Below are 14,991 nucleotides of genomic sequence, written 5' to 3'. Positions count from 1 at the left end.
TTCCTCTTCCTCTCCCAAGAATCTTCCTCTCCCAATAAATGAAGACGGAAGATGACCATTTGTTGTCATAGAAACTTAAAAACAGGCTTATTTGATTGGGAACTGAAAGGGTCTTTTTTAATAGTCAAAATTGATTGGAGGGCAACAAGCCCCCCTCCCACGTGCATCAAGAACCCAAAACACATCTAATCAAAATTTTGAGACAGCCATTTTGTTCATCGTAGTTGAAAGGTCTGGTAATTATGTATTTGAGGATGACCCCCCCCCCTCCCAGCCCTTAGCACAAGGGTTATAAGTTATGCCCCAAAGGCTTATAAGGTTTGTGAGGAAATAGTGGTTGTATAAACTCCAAAGGGGGCTCATTGGATTGGAAATCAGATTTTCTAGCTACCTTTATAAGACTCAAAGTGATTGGGGGCACCCCTCTTCATCCGCGTCGTATTTTCCCCAAGTGCATCTGATAAAATTTTGAGATACCCATTTTGTTCAAAAATAGTTCAAAGATCATATAATACAGCCTTTAGGGTAAACAGAATCCCCTAGAGTTTGGGGGTAAGGGTTGTAAATTATGCCCCAATGGCATATAAGGTTTTATTGAAGGGGTGGTTGTGTGAACTTTACAAGATGGTCATTTGTTTTAAAATGTATAGTTCTAGTTCCCTTTTAAGAGTAAAATATGATGGAGAGCAACTAGCCCCTCTCCCTGACATCCTTTTTTCCCCATACGTATTCAATTGAAATTGTGAGATAGCCATTTTGTTGTCAATAGTCCAAAAATCATATAACAATGTCTTTAGGATGGGCACAATCCCCCAGAGCACATGGCTAAGGGTTGTAAGTTATGCCTAGGGCATACAAGGTTTTTATTGAATGGATATTTGTATAAACTTTGGATTGAATGGAGCTCATTTGATTAGAAGCAGGAAGTTTTAGTGCTCTTTTTAAGAGTCAAAAGTGAATGGAGGGCAATCAGCCCCCCCCCAGCCTATCATTCCCCAAAACATATCCAATCGAAGTATTAAGAGAACTATTTTGTTCAGCATTCTTGAAAGGTCCTGTAATTAAGTCTTTGTGGGTGTTAACCTCCCCACGGTCCTCAGGACAAGGGATGTTAGTTAGGTAATTTTTTTTTTTGTTTACACGTAGTATATATTATTGAGAAATGTATGCATGTTTGAACTTTACTTTCCAAGAAGACGAAGGATATTCAGGTGAACCTTTCAGAGAATGATGAGGGAAGGGTTGAACTAAATCAAAACGTGTTATCTGTATATGGATTGTGAAAAGGGTGCAACCCAGGAATTACTGAGTAGATTAATTTGGAAAATTCAGGAAATGGTAAGGGAGATGATCAAAAAGGCAATATTTGCATGCTATGAATACTACTACAAAGATCACCACTGCTACTACCACACTACTTCATTTACAGTATTAAGGGGAAATTCGAACTAAATCAAAAGATGCTATGTGTATGCACATTGTCAAAATAGTGTATCTCAAGAATTGATTTGGGTATTAAGTTGGAACTGTCAGAGAATACTTAAAGGAGAAAATCTTGTAACCAAAAGACAATATGTGCACACTACTGCTAATACTACTTTTACTGCTACATTTACTACTACTACTACTACTAATTCTATTGCAACTCCTTGTAGGTTTAAGGGCATTGAGATGAAATTTCAAGAAGTATATGAACATACAAGTTATCAAAAGGACACATCAGCAATGTCATAGAAATGGCTAATTTTATTAAGTTGAAACTTCCAGGACTTGATGAGAGGGAAGTTCTACTGGCCAAACTAAAAGAACTAACCAAAAGAAAATGTTTGTATCTTAGTGTTACCGTACTAACTCGTCCAACTGCTACTGCGGATGGAATTAACACTGGTTATACAACTACTGCAACTAAGGTTTGAACTACAACTACTCACTCTACTGCTACTACTACTACTTCTATTAAAACTAAGGATATTAAGGCAAAAATTTGGTGTATATAGAAACTGTATGGAACTAACTCGAAACACATTATGCTTGCACAGACTGTCAAGCAGATGCATCAAAAATGCTTCAGGACCGGTTGATGGTATGTAACAAGCTGAAACGTTCAGCATGTGTTGAAGGGGATGTTGAAGAAACCAAAGGTGCTATGCCCATACTGCTATTAATGCTGCTACAACTATTGCTACTGCGCAAGCCAAGGGTATTAAGGTGAGGCTTTTAAGGAATATTTAGGTGAACGCTGAACAAATAAAAAACTATGAGCATTTGGACTTTCAAAAAGGTGGCAAAGCAATATCTGAAGAAGAACTTATATTATTAATTTGGACATTTAAGGGTAAGTTGTGGGGGGTTTTGAACTAGCCAGAAGGCACTATGTGTATACTATCAATACTACCACTAAGATTACTGTAACTAATAACGCTAAGGGTATCAAGATGAAACTTTTAGGGCATGTTTAGGAAGAGTTTCAATTAATCAAAAAACTGTATGCATAGAGGTTTTCAAAAGGGCATAAAAACAATATTATAGGCAGCGCGACTTTATAATAGCTAGAAATATCATTGAATCATTTAAAGGAGCTAATGTGATTCAAAATTAAAAGTTCTGGTGCCCTTTTTAAGAGTAAAGATAGAATGGAGAGCAAGCAGTCCTTCCCTTAAACCCATTTAAAAGCATCAAAAGTTAAAATTTTGTGACAGCCATTTTGTTCAGCATAGTAGATTGGTCCAGCAACTATGTCTAGGGACATTAGGCATGTCAACACACCACAATTATGCAGTTGGCCAAATATTGCTTTAAAATAAAGCAAATGGCATTTTTTTTGGTTGCCAATAAGGCACCTCAGCTATATATTGAGAACGACTGGGGGTATTAAGTTGAAACTTTTGGGGATACTAGCCTACTGTTACTACTTCTGCTCTTACAATTTAAATAAATAAAGAGTGCAAGTGGGTGCATTTCGCATTTGAGTGTAGTTCTGGAGAACCATCTTTAGCGTATTTTGATTTGCTTAAAAAAGCTTCTTCACCTGAATCAGGTCAATTTAGGATCATTTTTTATTATTTAAATCATCCAGCCATTCTCTCTAATATATATTTTTTCACTATAAAATATCTATTACAGATTCCTCACAACACTAAAGTAAGAGAATTGTAAAGGTGTAATTGGCGTTTAAATTAGTTCAGCCTCTTTCATGAATCCTTCTTTCTTTTTGTGAAAAAAAGAAGTTTAATGGATATATGCTCAAACTACGCAGCATGGGTTTTGAAGAACCCAGTATTTGCTGGTGAACTGGAAAGTCTCTCAAAGATATTGGCTCTTATTTTACCAAGTAAGTAACATCACTTAACTTTGGTTTATTAATTTGTTTGTATAATAACAGTACAAAACAAAAGTAAAGTGTAAAAACACTACATTAACTGTCATGTGGAAGGGAAAAGGGTATTTATAGAACATTTAACTTTTGACAATTTACATTGTCAACAATCCACATCTTATATTCATTCAGAAACTTGGGATTTTTTACAAACAACCTTAAAGGTTGAAGCAGTTTAGATGCACTGATTCTATATCTTAAACACAGTGATGTTATATATTTGTTAAATATCAAATGATTTATACCTGAATTTTTTTTATATGTTGCTTTTATTTTTATTTATTTATGCTTCTTTTATACTTATACTCAACTGCTATTTACGCATCTCATATTGCTAAAAAAAAAGTTCTTGTTTTCATGGATAAAAAATAAGGAGTTGAAGTTGAAACTCTGAAAATGTTGACATTTTGTTGGGTCTTAGCCAGGATAAAACCATTCATTACGAATATGGATTTTACTTTCATAAAATTAAATTTCCTGTCTTATATTAATAAATAATTAAATAAATTCCTATTTGAGTCATTTAATCTTTTAAGGAAAATATTAACCATACATTTATATATAATGGGTTTTTCCTTAATGTCTTGTTATTAGATTCTTCTTGGTCTTTTAATAATTGTCAGTCCTGTTTAAGCAAGGTATAGATTTCTGTAAAGAAATCTTCAGGTGTCAGAAAATTTTATAGGGAGGAGGGGTATTCCTATAGGGATACCCCTCTTTTATAGGGAGGAGGGGTATTGAACGTACTGATTTGAAAAAGTGATCCATTTTAGTGGTCATAAAGGCAGCAGGACTTCTTTTCAATATCTTAAATTATTAAGTTAGCCTCTATTAGGCTTCTCACGAGCAAGGCCGTACCCAGAGGGGCGGTTTGGGGGGTTTGAACCCCCCTCCCCCCCCGCGAAATGTTTGACTCGTAAAAACGTAAAAAAATGGATATAAACAAATTTCGTATGCGTTTTTTTAGTTTTTTTTGCAACCCCCGCCTCCACCCGAAAAAAATCTTTGAGCAAACTTCCTCCGAAAAAAATTCTGGGTACGGCCTTGCTCACCAGGACAAACGGAAATAACCCTTTGAAATTAAAAGAATGATTGGTTACCAACATTTTAGGAATTACAGATATTTACTCTGTCATTTTCCTTTCAATCAAGGGAGTAGATTAAATTTTGAAGTTGAAATTACATTCCAGTTGTAATAAAATTCAGTTACTACAATGACTTTAGTACTGCCAATTTGTAAACCTGTCGCTTCCTATAACTTGAATTAGATATGTAACATTGTGTATGGCATATAGCTTTACCTGAATCCTTTTTGCTTAAATTAGGACTTCTTTTTCTTTTGATGGACCACAAAGATATTATGTAGTAATTAAATAATGATATCTTGGCGTAATTAAATAATGGAAATTTTTGTCTTCTAATGCAATCAGTGGCAATTAATAGGCTGGCTTTACCCCCAGGGATGCCACCTGGACATTTACCTGTCCAAATAACAATTTTATCCTTTGGACTTTCCATTCCTGCTTATGTCTGTTTCCATTTGCTGCTAATTTTAGGTGTGAAATTGAGATGTTTTTAGCGAAAGGGACTTCAAAGGGTGTTATTTGTAAGCTGGAAAGTGAAGCCAGCTTAGCTTTCTATTGTTTATTTTTATTATTCGGGAATATAGGATAGCTGCCAAACCCTTATACATAAGAAGACAAGAATCGGCATAGCTTGGAAAGCCAATCCAGCCTGCTTGTGGAAAGTGTTTCTGGCTAGTGATTCTTTGTTTTGAAATGAAATTATAACACTTATAACTTGAATTAAACTTCAAGTCTCGACTCTTTTCTTCACTCTATAGTCAACAACCTTAAGAAATTAGTTGAAATTTTTGAAAACCTTACAAAATGATAACTGAAACCCATCTTCAATGCTGCTTTGTTGATGAAAATTGGTTATGAAAATGCAAGTGTAGTCAATAATAGCTTGCTTTTCTAGTCTTTATTAGCAACTAGCCAGTATAATTTTCACTAGCTGGTCTAAGTAGCCAACCTTTTTTTTTTTTTTTTTTTTGCAAGTGGCACTTTTTTGCTGCTGAGAAATTGCTTGTTGTTGGTAAAAGTATCATATAATAAGTATATTTTTGACTTCAGATAAAACCTCAGACATATGTTTTCTCACTCAATTACTATCAGAAATTTTAATATGATTACTAGTATTTCAAAAATCCTACCACTCTTATTACCTAAAATAAATTGTTTGACTTCTAATTAATATACTTTTAAACACCAAAGAACACATATCCCTTTCAGGAATTATCTCAGTGTTTTCAAAAGCAAGTGCAACACCATTTTGGGAACCAGGGTACTATATGAAAATAAAAATAAGTTAAAGAATTTGTGTTTTGAAAATTTTAGTCCATTTTTAATTTCTCTTTAGATTTATGCAGACAACTTTGATGTCTTGACTGAAATGGTATAGAAAATTGTGTGGGAAATTTTGGTATTGTTTTGTTTCTGGTTACTGCAGAAGGCCTGGTAATTGCCAGTTTACCATATAAACATCATTTGCAAGGGCAATCTCAATGACTAGTCATTTTTTAAATTTTGCAAGTTGATTTGGCTGTTTCGAAGTTCATTCTTTTTTCAAACTGTATGCAATAATTTATTGCCTTCATGCACAAAGAAAGCTTTTACTCCTTTTGATTATCAGGATATAATTTATTGCCTTCATGCACAAAGAAAGCTTTTACTCCTTTTGATTATCAGGATATAATTTATTGCCTTCATGCACAAAGAAAGCTTTTACTCCTTTTGATTATCAGGATATAATTTAATGCCTTCATGCACAAAGAAAGCTTTTACTCCTTTTGATTATCAGGATATAATTTATTGCCTTCATGCACAAAAAGCTTTTACTCCTTTTGATTATCAGGATATAATTTATTGCCTTCATGCACATAGAAAGATTTTACTACTTTTGATTATCATGATATAATTTATTGCCTTCATGCACAAAGAAAGCTTTTACTCCTTTTGATTATCAGGATCTAATGTATTGCCTTCATGCACAAAGAAAGCTTTTACTCCTTTTGATTTTCAGGATATAATTTATTGCCTTCATGCACAAAAGAAAGCTTTTACTCCTTTTGATTATCAGGATATAATTTATTGCCTTCATGCACAAAGAAAGCTTTTACTCCTTTTGATTATCAGGATATAATTTATTGCCTTCATGCACAAAGAAAGCTTTTACTCCTTTTGATTATCAGGAAATAGTGGTATCAAAAATCAAAATCTAGGAGGGCTGGGTGGGTGTATTTTTCAATATCTAAGGGGGGGATCAATTTTATCATTTTCAATTTTCCAGTGGAAATACCGAAAAAAATCTAAAATCTAGGGCAATCAAATGCCCCCTCCCCTAATTGACGCCCCTGTCAGGAAACCAACTGATAGAGTTTAAAACCTCTCATGAGATATATGTAATTCGTTTATGAGATAACGTCGTTGTTTTCGGAGCAATGATTGGTTGTGTGTTATGCAGATTTACTGATTATTTAAATTAAGGTAATATCTCCTTGGAATGATGAAGTTGATGAAACTTTTATTTTTATATTATAATTACTGTATTTCTTTTCTTCTGAATATTTGAACATTTTTGCAGGCAAACTGCCAAACTCAACTCTGTTTTCTGAACTTTTTTATGCATTTTCAAATACTTTCACGCTGGTAAATAGTCAAATTGTCTTGAAAGCACATCTGGGGTCTCCTGGCAGATTTGAAGATGCAAAGTACAGGTTTCAACTTTTTTTTACTGTAGTTGACTATATGTCAGCATTTTTGGAAATTGGAGCAGAGCAACTAAAAGGAACTAGAGGGAAATGGATTGTAATTACTGTCATTCAGGTTATGAAGTAAGTAATTTTTTTTGTGAAAACTTTGGAAATTAAGAAGATGGGAAAACTTTATTCCAAGAGAAAAAATCATTGACGCCAGCTAACGTATCCAATTAAAACCTGAATGAATTCAATAGTTATTTCTGTACGTTGTGTATAAGCGAAGGCTTAGCTATAAAAAAAATTATATGTAAATAAACCGTAGAAATAGTTTTGGATAAAATTCATAGTTTTAAAATGGCGCAGAAATACATTTGAAATATTTCGTGTTTATACTTTTCGTCCCACCTATCATACTTTTTGGTAAAAGGATGTATCGAATTTTCCGCCGAGATACAATCGTGAAAAAGTTCGGACTGATACCAGACACATCTGCAAGAGTACATTCTGAGAGAGGTTTCAGGAAAAACTCAATATTAGTGAATTAGAAAAAGATGGGGAGGGTGCTCACATTGGAACATGGAGAGTAAGCATGAAAGATCAAAATAATATTGTATGGATGGATGTCCTCTTTGCTATTGGCATTATTGAGGTAATAAAATCCCATTTGCCTTTACGCCAACGTAGAAGTCTAAAGTCTCTAGTTCACTTAGCTTGACTGTCGTGAGTCATGTTTTCTTCTGTCATCCTACTTTCTTCTTCAATGCTGGTAGTAAACATAATGACACACATATAATGGCATAATGACAATATTGGGACCACTGTCATTGAGATAGTTCTACTTGACGAACTCCAAAAGCTCGAGCAGTCCATCTTCGAAAACGTTTCCACCTTCAAAAAACCCACCCAGCAGTTTAGTTGTGCTGTTAGTAACCAAAACTCAGAAAGAAGGATATTTGATGATAATATATAGCCTACGTGTATAGATCAGCTTTTTATGGTGATTAATTAAAAAAAAACCTTTCCTAAAAATAAGTTTTTTAAAGAAAATTAAAGGCCATTTTAAACTTAAACTCAGCAGATACAAATACATGTTAAAATGTAAACTCAAAACGACCAGAAATTACTATTAAAGAATAAATGAGACCCAAAACGAACAGAAATTAAATAAACTATCATAGCAAAAAACATCCAACAAGTAATAATATAAATGAATAAATAGATCTTACAGCGAGTAATGCTTAGATTGAATATGAAAATCAAGCTTAAAACGACAAAAAATATTTTCCTATTGAAGTATAAATGAAACTTAAAACGAACAGAAATTAAATGAAAAATCAATGCAAACAAACATACGATATATATTAATGTAAATTAATAAATAAATCTTAAAACAAGTGAAACTTAAATTGAATATGCAAATCAAGCTTGAAACGAAGAAAAATCACTACAAACAAGAGTTTGGGTATCGCCTCCTTCTCTCGCTGTAAAAGTCTAAAACCTACTGCGTCATTGGCGTATACTGAAAACACAATTTTATGACAAATATTTTCTTTTGTACTTAATATTGAAAATAAACATTAAAATCATAGTAACATTTTGAACTGATGAGCTTTCAGCAATTAATATTATTATACATCAAAAGTTCACCATAATTTATAAGCTCCTTTTAAAGTTGCTAAAGACAAATATACAGTTTCAATATAAACAAGAGTTTGGATACCGCCTCCTTCCTTAACTGTAAATATAAACCAAAAGGCCTACTGCGTCATTGGCGCTTAACTAAAAATGAATTATTTTACAAATACTTTCTTTTCCAGTTCTTACAGCATTGAAAATAAAAATAAAATTACAGTGAAATAAATTCTTGAACGGATGGATCTTTCAACAATTCATATCATTATACATTAGATATTCAATTTGATGTTGTTTATACTTTCCAAGACTATTCAAGACGCATATAGTTTTCAGTAAAGCGCCAATGACGCAGTAGGTTTTAGACTTTTACAGTGAGAGAAGGAGGTGATACCCAAACTCTTGTTTGTAGTGATTTTTGTTCGTTTCAAGCTTGATTTACACATTCAATTTAAGTTTCATTCGTTTTAAGATTTATTTATTAATTTACACTAATATCTATTGCGTGTTTGTTTGCATTGATTGTTTATTAAATTTCTATTCGTTATAAGTTTCATTTATACTTCAAAAGAAATTTATTTTTCGTTTTAAGCTTGATTTTCATATTCAATCTAAACATTACTCGCTTTAAGATCTATTTATTCATTTATGTTATTACTTTTTGGATGTTTTTTGTTATGATTGTTTATTTAATTTCTGTTCGTTTTGGGTTTCATTTATTCTTTAATAGTAATTTCTGGTCGTTTTGAGTTTGAATTTTAAAAGGTATTTGAATCAGCTGATCTTAAGTTTAAAATGACCTTTACTTTTCTCTGAAAAACGTTTTTTTTCGGAAAGTTTTTTTAATTAATTTTTGTTCGTTTTTGATTGAAAAAAGTATCAAGTTTTTATAAAATTCCTTATTTCAAAATCAAACTTAAAAAAAAAAAATCAAATATTCATCAAATGTGTATTAAAACTGGTATCAAAGCAACAATATCAAAATGAAACAGTGGGGTGGTGTCCACCTCGGAGTTTTTATTATCTGATGTTTGAACTATTTTTAACAAAATCACTATCTCAACATTTTTATCGGATGGGTTTGGGGAAAAGGGCGTGGGGGGGGGGCTAATTAACCTTCGGTCTCTTTTGACTCTTTAAAAGTGAACTACAACTACTACTACTACTAACAACTCACCGCAGCACCAAGCCGCCTGAGGCCAACACAGCTACGCACGCTCCTCCTCCACCCCGATCTATTCAAAGCCTCCCTTTTTACACTCACCCACGAAGTTCACGAGCATCCCTGCTATAAGAACCATATATATCCCTACAGTATAACTTACAACGCCTGTCCCTGGGCCCGGGGGGGCTGTGTCGACCCTGGATTCTTCATATTTGTTGTTTGAACTATTTTTAACAATTCGGTCACCTAAATTTTTTGTCGGATGGATTTATCAATCCGATAAACCCAAAGGCGTGGAGGGCGGGAGGGGCTAGTTTCCCTCTGGTCTTTTTTCACTCTGAGAGAATGAACTACAACTCTTAATTTCCATCCAAATGAACCTTCTCTGAAGTTAATACGAACTTCCCTTTCATATGAACCATATACCACTCCAGGATATAACTTACAACACCTGCCCCCCCCGGTCCTGGGGGGTTTTGTCGGTACCGGAGTTTTTGTTATCTGACCTTTGAACTATTTTGAAAAAAGGCTCTTTCAACGTCCTTATCGGATGGGTTTGAGGAAAATAGGGTGTGGAGAGGGGGACTAGTTCTGAAGTTTATACGACCTCTCCTTGCATAAAAACCTTATATATCCCGGGGCATAACTTAAAACACTTGGCCCCGGGCTCTGGGGGTTTGTGACAACCTCGAAGTTTTTATTGTCTGATGTTTGAACTATTTTAAACAAAATAGCTATCTCAAAATATTTATTGGATGGGGTTTGGGAAATGAGGGCGTGGGGGGGGGCTAATTGCCCTTCGATCTATTTTGACTCTATAAAAGTGAACTAGAACTTTCAGTTTTAAATCAAATGAGCCCTCTCTGAAGTTTATACAGGAATTCCTTCTAGAAGAACCATTCTAAAAGAACCTCCCGTTTGCGCTGCAAATGCGAGGATATTAGGGGGGTCGGATTTAATGCTAGGGTGTTTGTCATTTGAGTCCCCTCCAAATTTTATACGACCACCTCTTCCATTAAAACCTTATATGCCCCCACAGCATAAGCTAAGGCCCTTCCCCCGGGATCTGGGGGGGGGGTATGTTGACCCCGAAGCTTTTGCTATCTGATCGTTGGACTACTTCATACAAACTGGAAATCTCAAAATTTTGATCGGATGCATTTGGGAAAAAAAATGTGCGTGTGTGTGTGTGGGGGGGGATGCCCTCCGATTCCTTTTGGCTCATAAAGAGGGAACAAAAACTTTCAATATCCAATTAAATGAGCCATTTCTGAAGTTTATATGACCTCTCCTTACGTAAAAACCTTACATATCCCGGGGCATAACTTAAAACACTTGGCCCTTGGCTCCGGGGGTTTGTGCCAACCTCGATATTTTTGTTATCTGATGTTTTAACTATTTTTAAGAAAAGGGGTATCGCCAAATTTTTATTGGATGGGTTTTGGGAAATAAAGGTGTGGAGGGGGGGGGCTAATTGCCATTCGATCTCTTTGACTCTATAAAAGTGAACTATAATTTTAAATTTTAAATAAAATGAGCCCTTATGAAGTTTATACGAGCATCCCTTCTAGATGAACCATATATGCCCCCAGAGCATAACTTACTATCTTATCTTCGAACTATTTTTGATTTGATTTGATTTTATTTATGCATTAAATTTTTTTATTTGATGCATTTGGGTAAAAAAGGGGCGTGGAGGGGGGGGCTAGTTGCCTTCTGATCTCTTTACTCTCAACTCTCTTGACTCTTAAAAAGTGAACTAGAACTTTCACTTTCCAAAAAAAATGAGCATCCCTTCCATAAGAACCTTATATGCCCCCAAGGCATAACTTAAAACGCCTGTCCCCGGACCCTGAGGGGCTTTGTCAACATCAGAGTTTTATTATCTGACCTTTCAACTATTTTTAACAAAACGGCTATCTCAAAAATTTTATCTGATGAAATGGCTATCTAAAATTTTCTATCAGATATATTTCTGAAAAAAGGCCTTGGGGGGGGGCTAGTTGTCCTCTCATCATCTTTGACTCTTAAAACGGGCCATAGAACTCTCGATTTCCAATCAAATTAAACTAAACTAACTAACAACAGTTCATCGCAGCACCAAGCCGCCTGAGGTTAATATAGCTACGCATGCTTCTGCAACTCATCTATTTAGAGTTTCGATTTTATATCTATTTATGCAGTTCAATTTCTTTAAATCTATCTTGATGACATTCTGGGAACCCAAACAGGGACGACTGCTTTCCGAGCCCTGGATGGTTGGCTTGAATTGAACCTTCTGATCTCTTTTGACTCTTAAAAAGTGAACTAGGACTTTCACTTTCCAAACAAATGATCATCCCTTCCATAAGAATCTTATATGCCCCCAGGGCATAACTTGAAACGCCTGTCCCCGGGCCCTGAGGGGTTGTGTCAACATCAGAGTTTTGTTATCTGACCTTTGAACTATTTTTAACAAAATGGCTATCTCAAAAATTTTTATCTGATGCAATGGCTACCTCAAATTTTCTATCAGATATATTTGTGGAAAAAGGGCTTAGGGGGGCTAGTTGCCCTCCGATCACCTTCGACTCTTGAAAAGGGCCTTAGAACTCTCGCTTTCCAATCAAATGGGCCCCCTTTGAAGTTTATGTGACGACCCCTTCTATATAAAGTACATCTGGTAAAAAAATAAATGGAGTGTGGGAGGAGGCTAGCTGCCCTCCGATCCCTTTTTACTCATAAAAAGTGAATTACAAATTTCAATTTCCAGTCAAATGAGCCCTCTATGAAGTTTATACGAGCATCCTTTCCATTACAGCCATAAATGCCCCCAGGGCATAACTTACAACGCCTGCCCCCGGGCCCTGTGGAGTTGTGTCGACTCCTGAGTTTTTGTTATCTGATTTTTGAACAATTTTTAACTTAATGGCTATCTCAGTATTTTTATCGGATGCATTCGGGAAAAACGGGTCGTGGGGGGGGGCTACTTGCTCTACAGTCTCTTTTGACTCTCCAAAACTGAACAAGAACTTTCAATTTCCAATCAAATGAACCCTCTGAAGTTTATACGAGCATCCTTTCCATAAGAGCCATATATTCCCCCAGGGCATAACTTACAACGCCTGTCCTCGGGCCCTGGGGGGTTGTGTCGACTCCTGAGTTTTTGTTATCTGACTTTTGAACCATTTTTAACTTAATGGCTATCTCTAAATTTTTATCGGATGTATTCGGGAAAAAAGGGGCGTGGGGGGGGGGGCTAGTTGCTCTCCAATCTCTTTTGACTCTCAAAAACTGAACAAGAACTTTCAATTTCCAATCTAATGAGCCCTCTGAAGTTTTAAGAGCATCCCTTCCATAAGAGCCATATATTCCCCCAGGACATAACTTACAATGCTGCCCTCGGGCCCTGGAGGGCTCTGTTAACCCCTGAGTTTTCGTTATATCGTCTTTGAACTATTTTAAAAAATGGATATATCAAAGTTCTTATCAGTTGGGTTTGAGAAAAGCAAGGCGTAGAGGGGGGGACTACAGGCCCATAAAAGTAAACTAGAACTTTCAATTTCCAATAAAATGAGCCCTCTCTGAAGTTTGTACGAGCATCCCTTTCATAAGGACCTTATATACCCACGAGTATAACTTATAACGCCTTTCCCTGGGCCCTGGGGGGTTGTGTCAGCATCAAAGTTTTGTTATCTGACCTTTGAACTATTTTTAACACAATGGCTATCTCAAAAAGTTTATCTGATGAAATGACAACATCAAATTTTCTATCAGATATATTTGTGGAAAACGGGCTGGGAGGGAGTGGGGGCTAGTTGCCCTCCGATCACTTTCGACTCTTAAAAAGAGCATTAGAACTCTTGCTTTCCAATCGAATGAACCCTCTTTGAAGTTTATACGACGACCCCTTCTATATGAAGTGCCTCTGGGAAAAAATAAATGGAGTGTGGGGGGAGGCTAGCTGCCCTCGGATCACTTTTTACTCATAAAAAGTGAATTACAACTTTCAATTTCCAATCAAATGAGCCCACTAGGAAGTTTATACGAGCATCCCTTCCATAAAAGCCATATATGCCCCGAGGGCATAACTTACAACGCCTACCCCCGGGCCCTGGGGGGCTGTGTCAACACCGGAGTTTTCGATATCTGAACTTTGAACTATTTTTAACAAAATATCTATCTCAAAATTTTTATCTGATGTATTTACGGCGTGGACGGGGGGGGGGGCTAGTTGCCCTCCGATCTCTGTTGACTCTTAAAACATGAACGATAACTTTCAATTTCCAATCAAATGAATCCTCTCCAAAGTTTATACAAGCATCCCTTCCATAAAAACCATATATGCCCCCAGAATACTACTTACAATGCGTGCCTCAGGGCACTGGGGGTTGTGTCGACACAGGAGTTTTTCTAATCTGACCTTTAACAATTTATACTGAAATGGCTATTTTAAAAATTTAATCTGATCGGATTGGGGAAAAAAAGGGTGTGTGGGGAAAGGGGGCTAGTTACCCTCGGATATCTTTTGACTCTTAAAAAATGAATTAGAACTTACAATTTTCAATCAAATGAGCCCTCTATGAAGTTTATACGAGCATCCCTTTCATAAGAACCATATACGCCCCCAGGACAACTCTTACAACACCTATCCCCGGGCCCTGGGGGGTTGTGCTGACACCGGAGTTTTTGTTATCTAATTTTTGAAATTTTTGTAAAAAACTGGCTGTCTCAAAATTTGTAGCGGATGGGTTTGGGGAAAAGAGGGCGTGGGGGGGAGGCTAGTTGCCCTTAAATCTCTTGACTCTTTAAAAGTGAACTAGAACTTTCAAATTCCAATCAAATGAGCCCTCTGTGAAGTTTATACGAGCATCCCTTTCATAAGAACCATACATTCCTTTAGGGCATAACTTAGAACGCCTTCCCCCGGGCCCGGGTGGGTTTGTATTGACACCAGAGTTTTCCTTATCCGACCTTTGAACTATTTTTTGAACAAAATGTCTATCTCAAAATTTTCATCAGATGGCTTTGGAAAAAGAAGGCGTGGGGGGGGGGGTATTTGCCCTCGGATCTCTCTTG

General features: G+C 35.9%; 1 protein-coding gene across 3 annotated transcripts in view; it reads left to right on the top strand.

Annotated features, from left to right (window-relative positions):
- Positions 1 to 14,991, top strand: part of Pex16 (peroxisomal biogenesis factor 16) — a 114,951-nt gene that overhangs the window by 21,262 nt on the left and 78,698 nt on the right. For all 3 annotated transcript variants that reach the window (XM_089087696.1, XM_089087695.1, XM_089087697.1), the window contains exons 2-3: positions 3,124 to 3,331; positions 7,022 to 7,271. In XM_089087696.1, the coding sequence (XP_088943822.1) occupies positions 3,232 to 3,331; positions 7,022 to 7,271 (350 nt within the window). In that variant the 5' untranslated portion in view covers positions 3,124 to 3,231. The remainder of the gene's footprint in view (positions 1 to 3,123; positions 3,332 to 7,021; positions 7,272 to 14,991) is intronic.

Source organism: Artemia sp. Qi Xiang Cuo, chromosome 4 (assembly GCF_049724085.1).
Source record: "Artemia sp. Qi Xiang Cuo chromosome 4, ASM4972408v1, whole genome shotgun sequence".
Taxonomy (NCBI): Eukaryota; Metazoa; Arthropoda; class Branchiopoda; order Anostraca; family Artemiidae; genus Artemia; species Artemia sp. Qi Xiang Cuo.
This window is presented reverse-complemented; position numbering and strand designations above follow the sequence as displayed.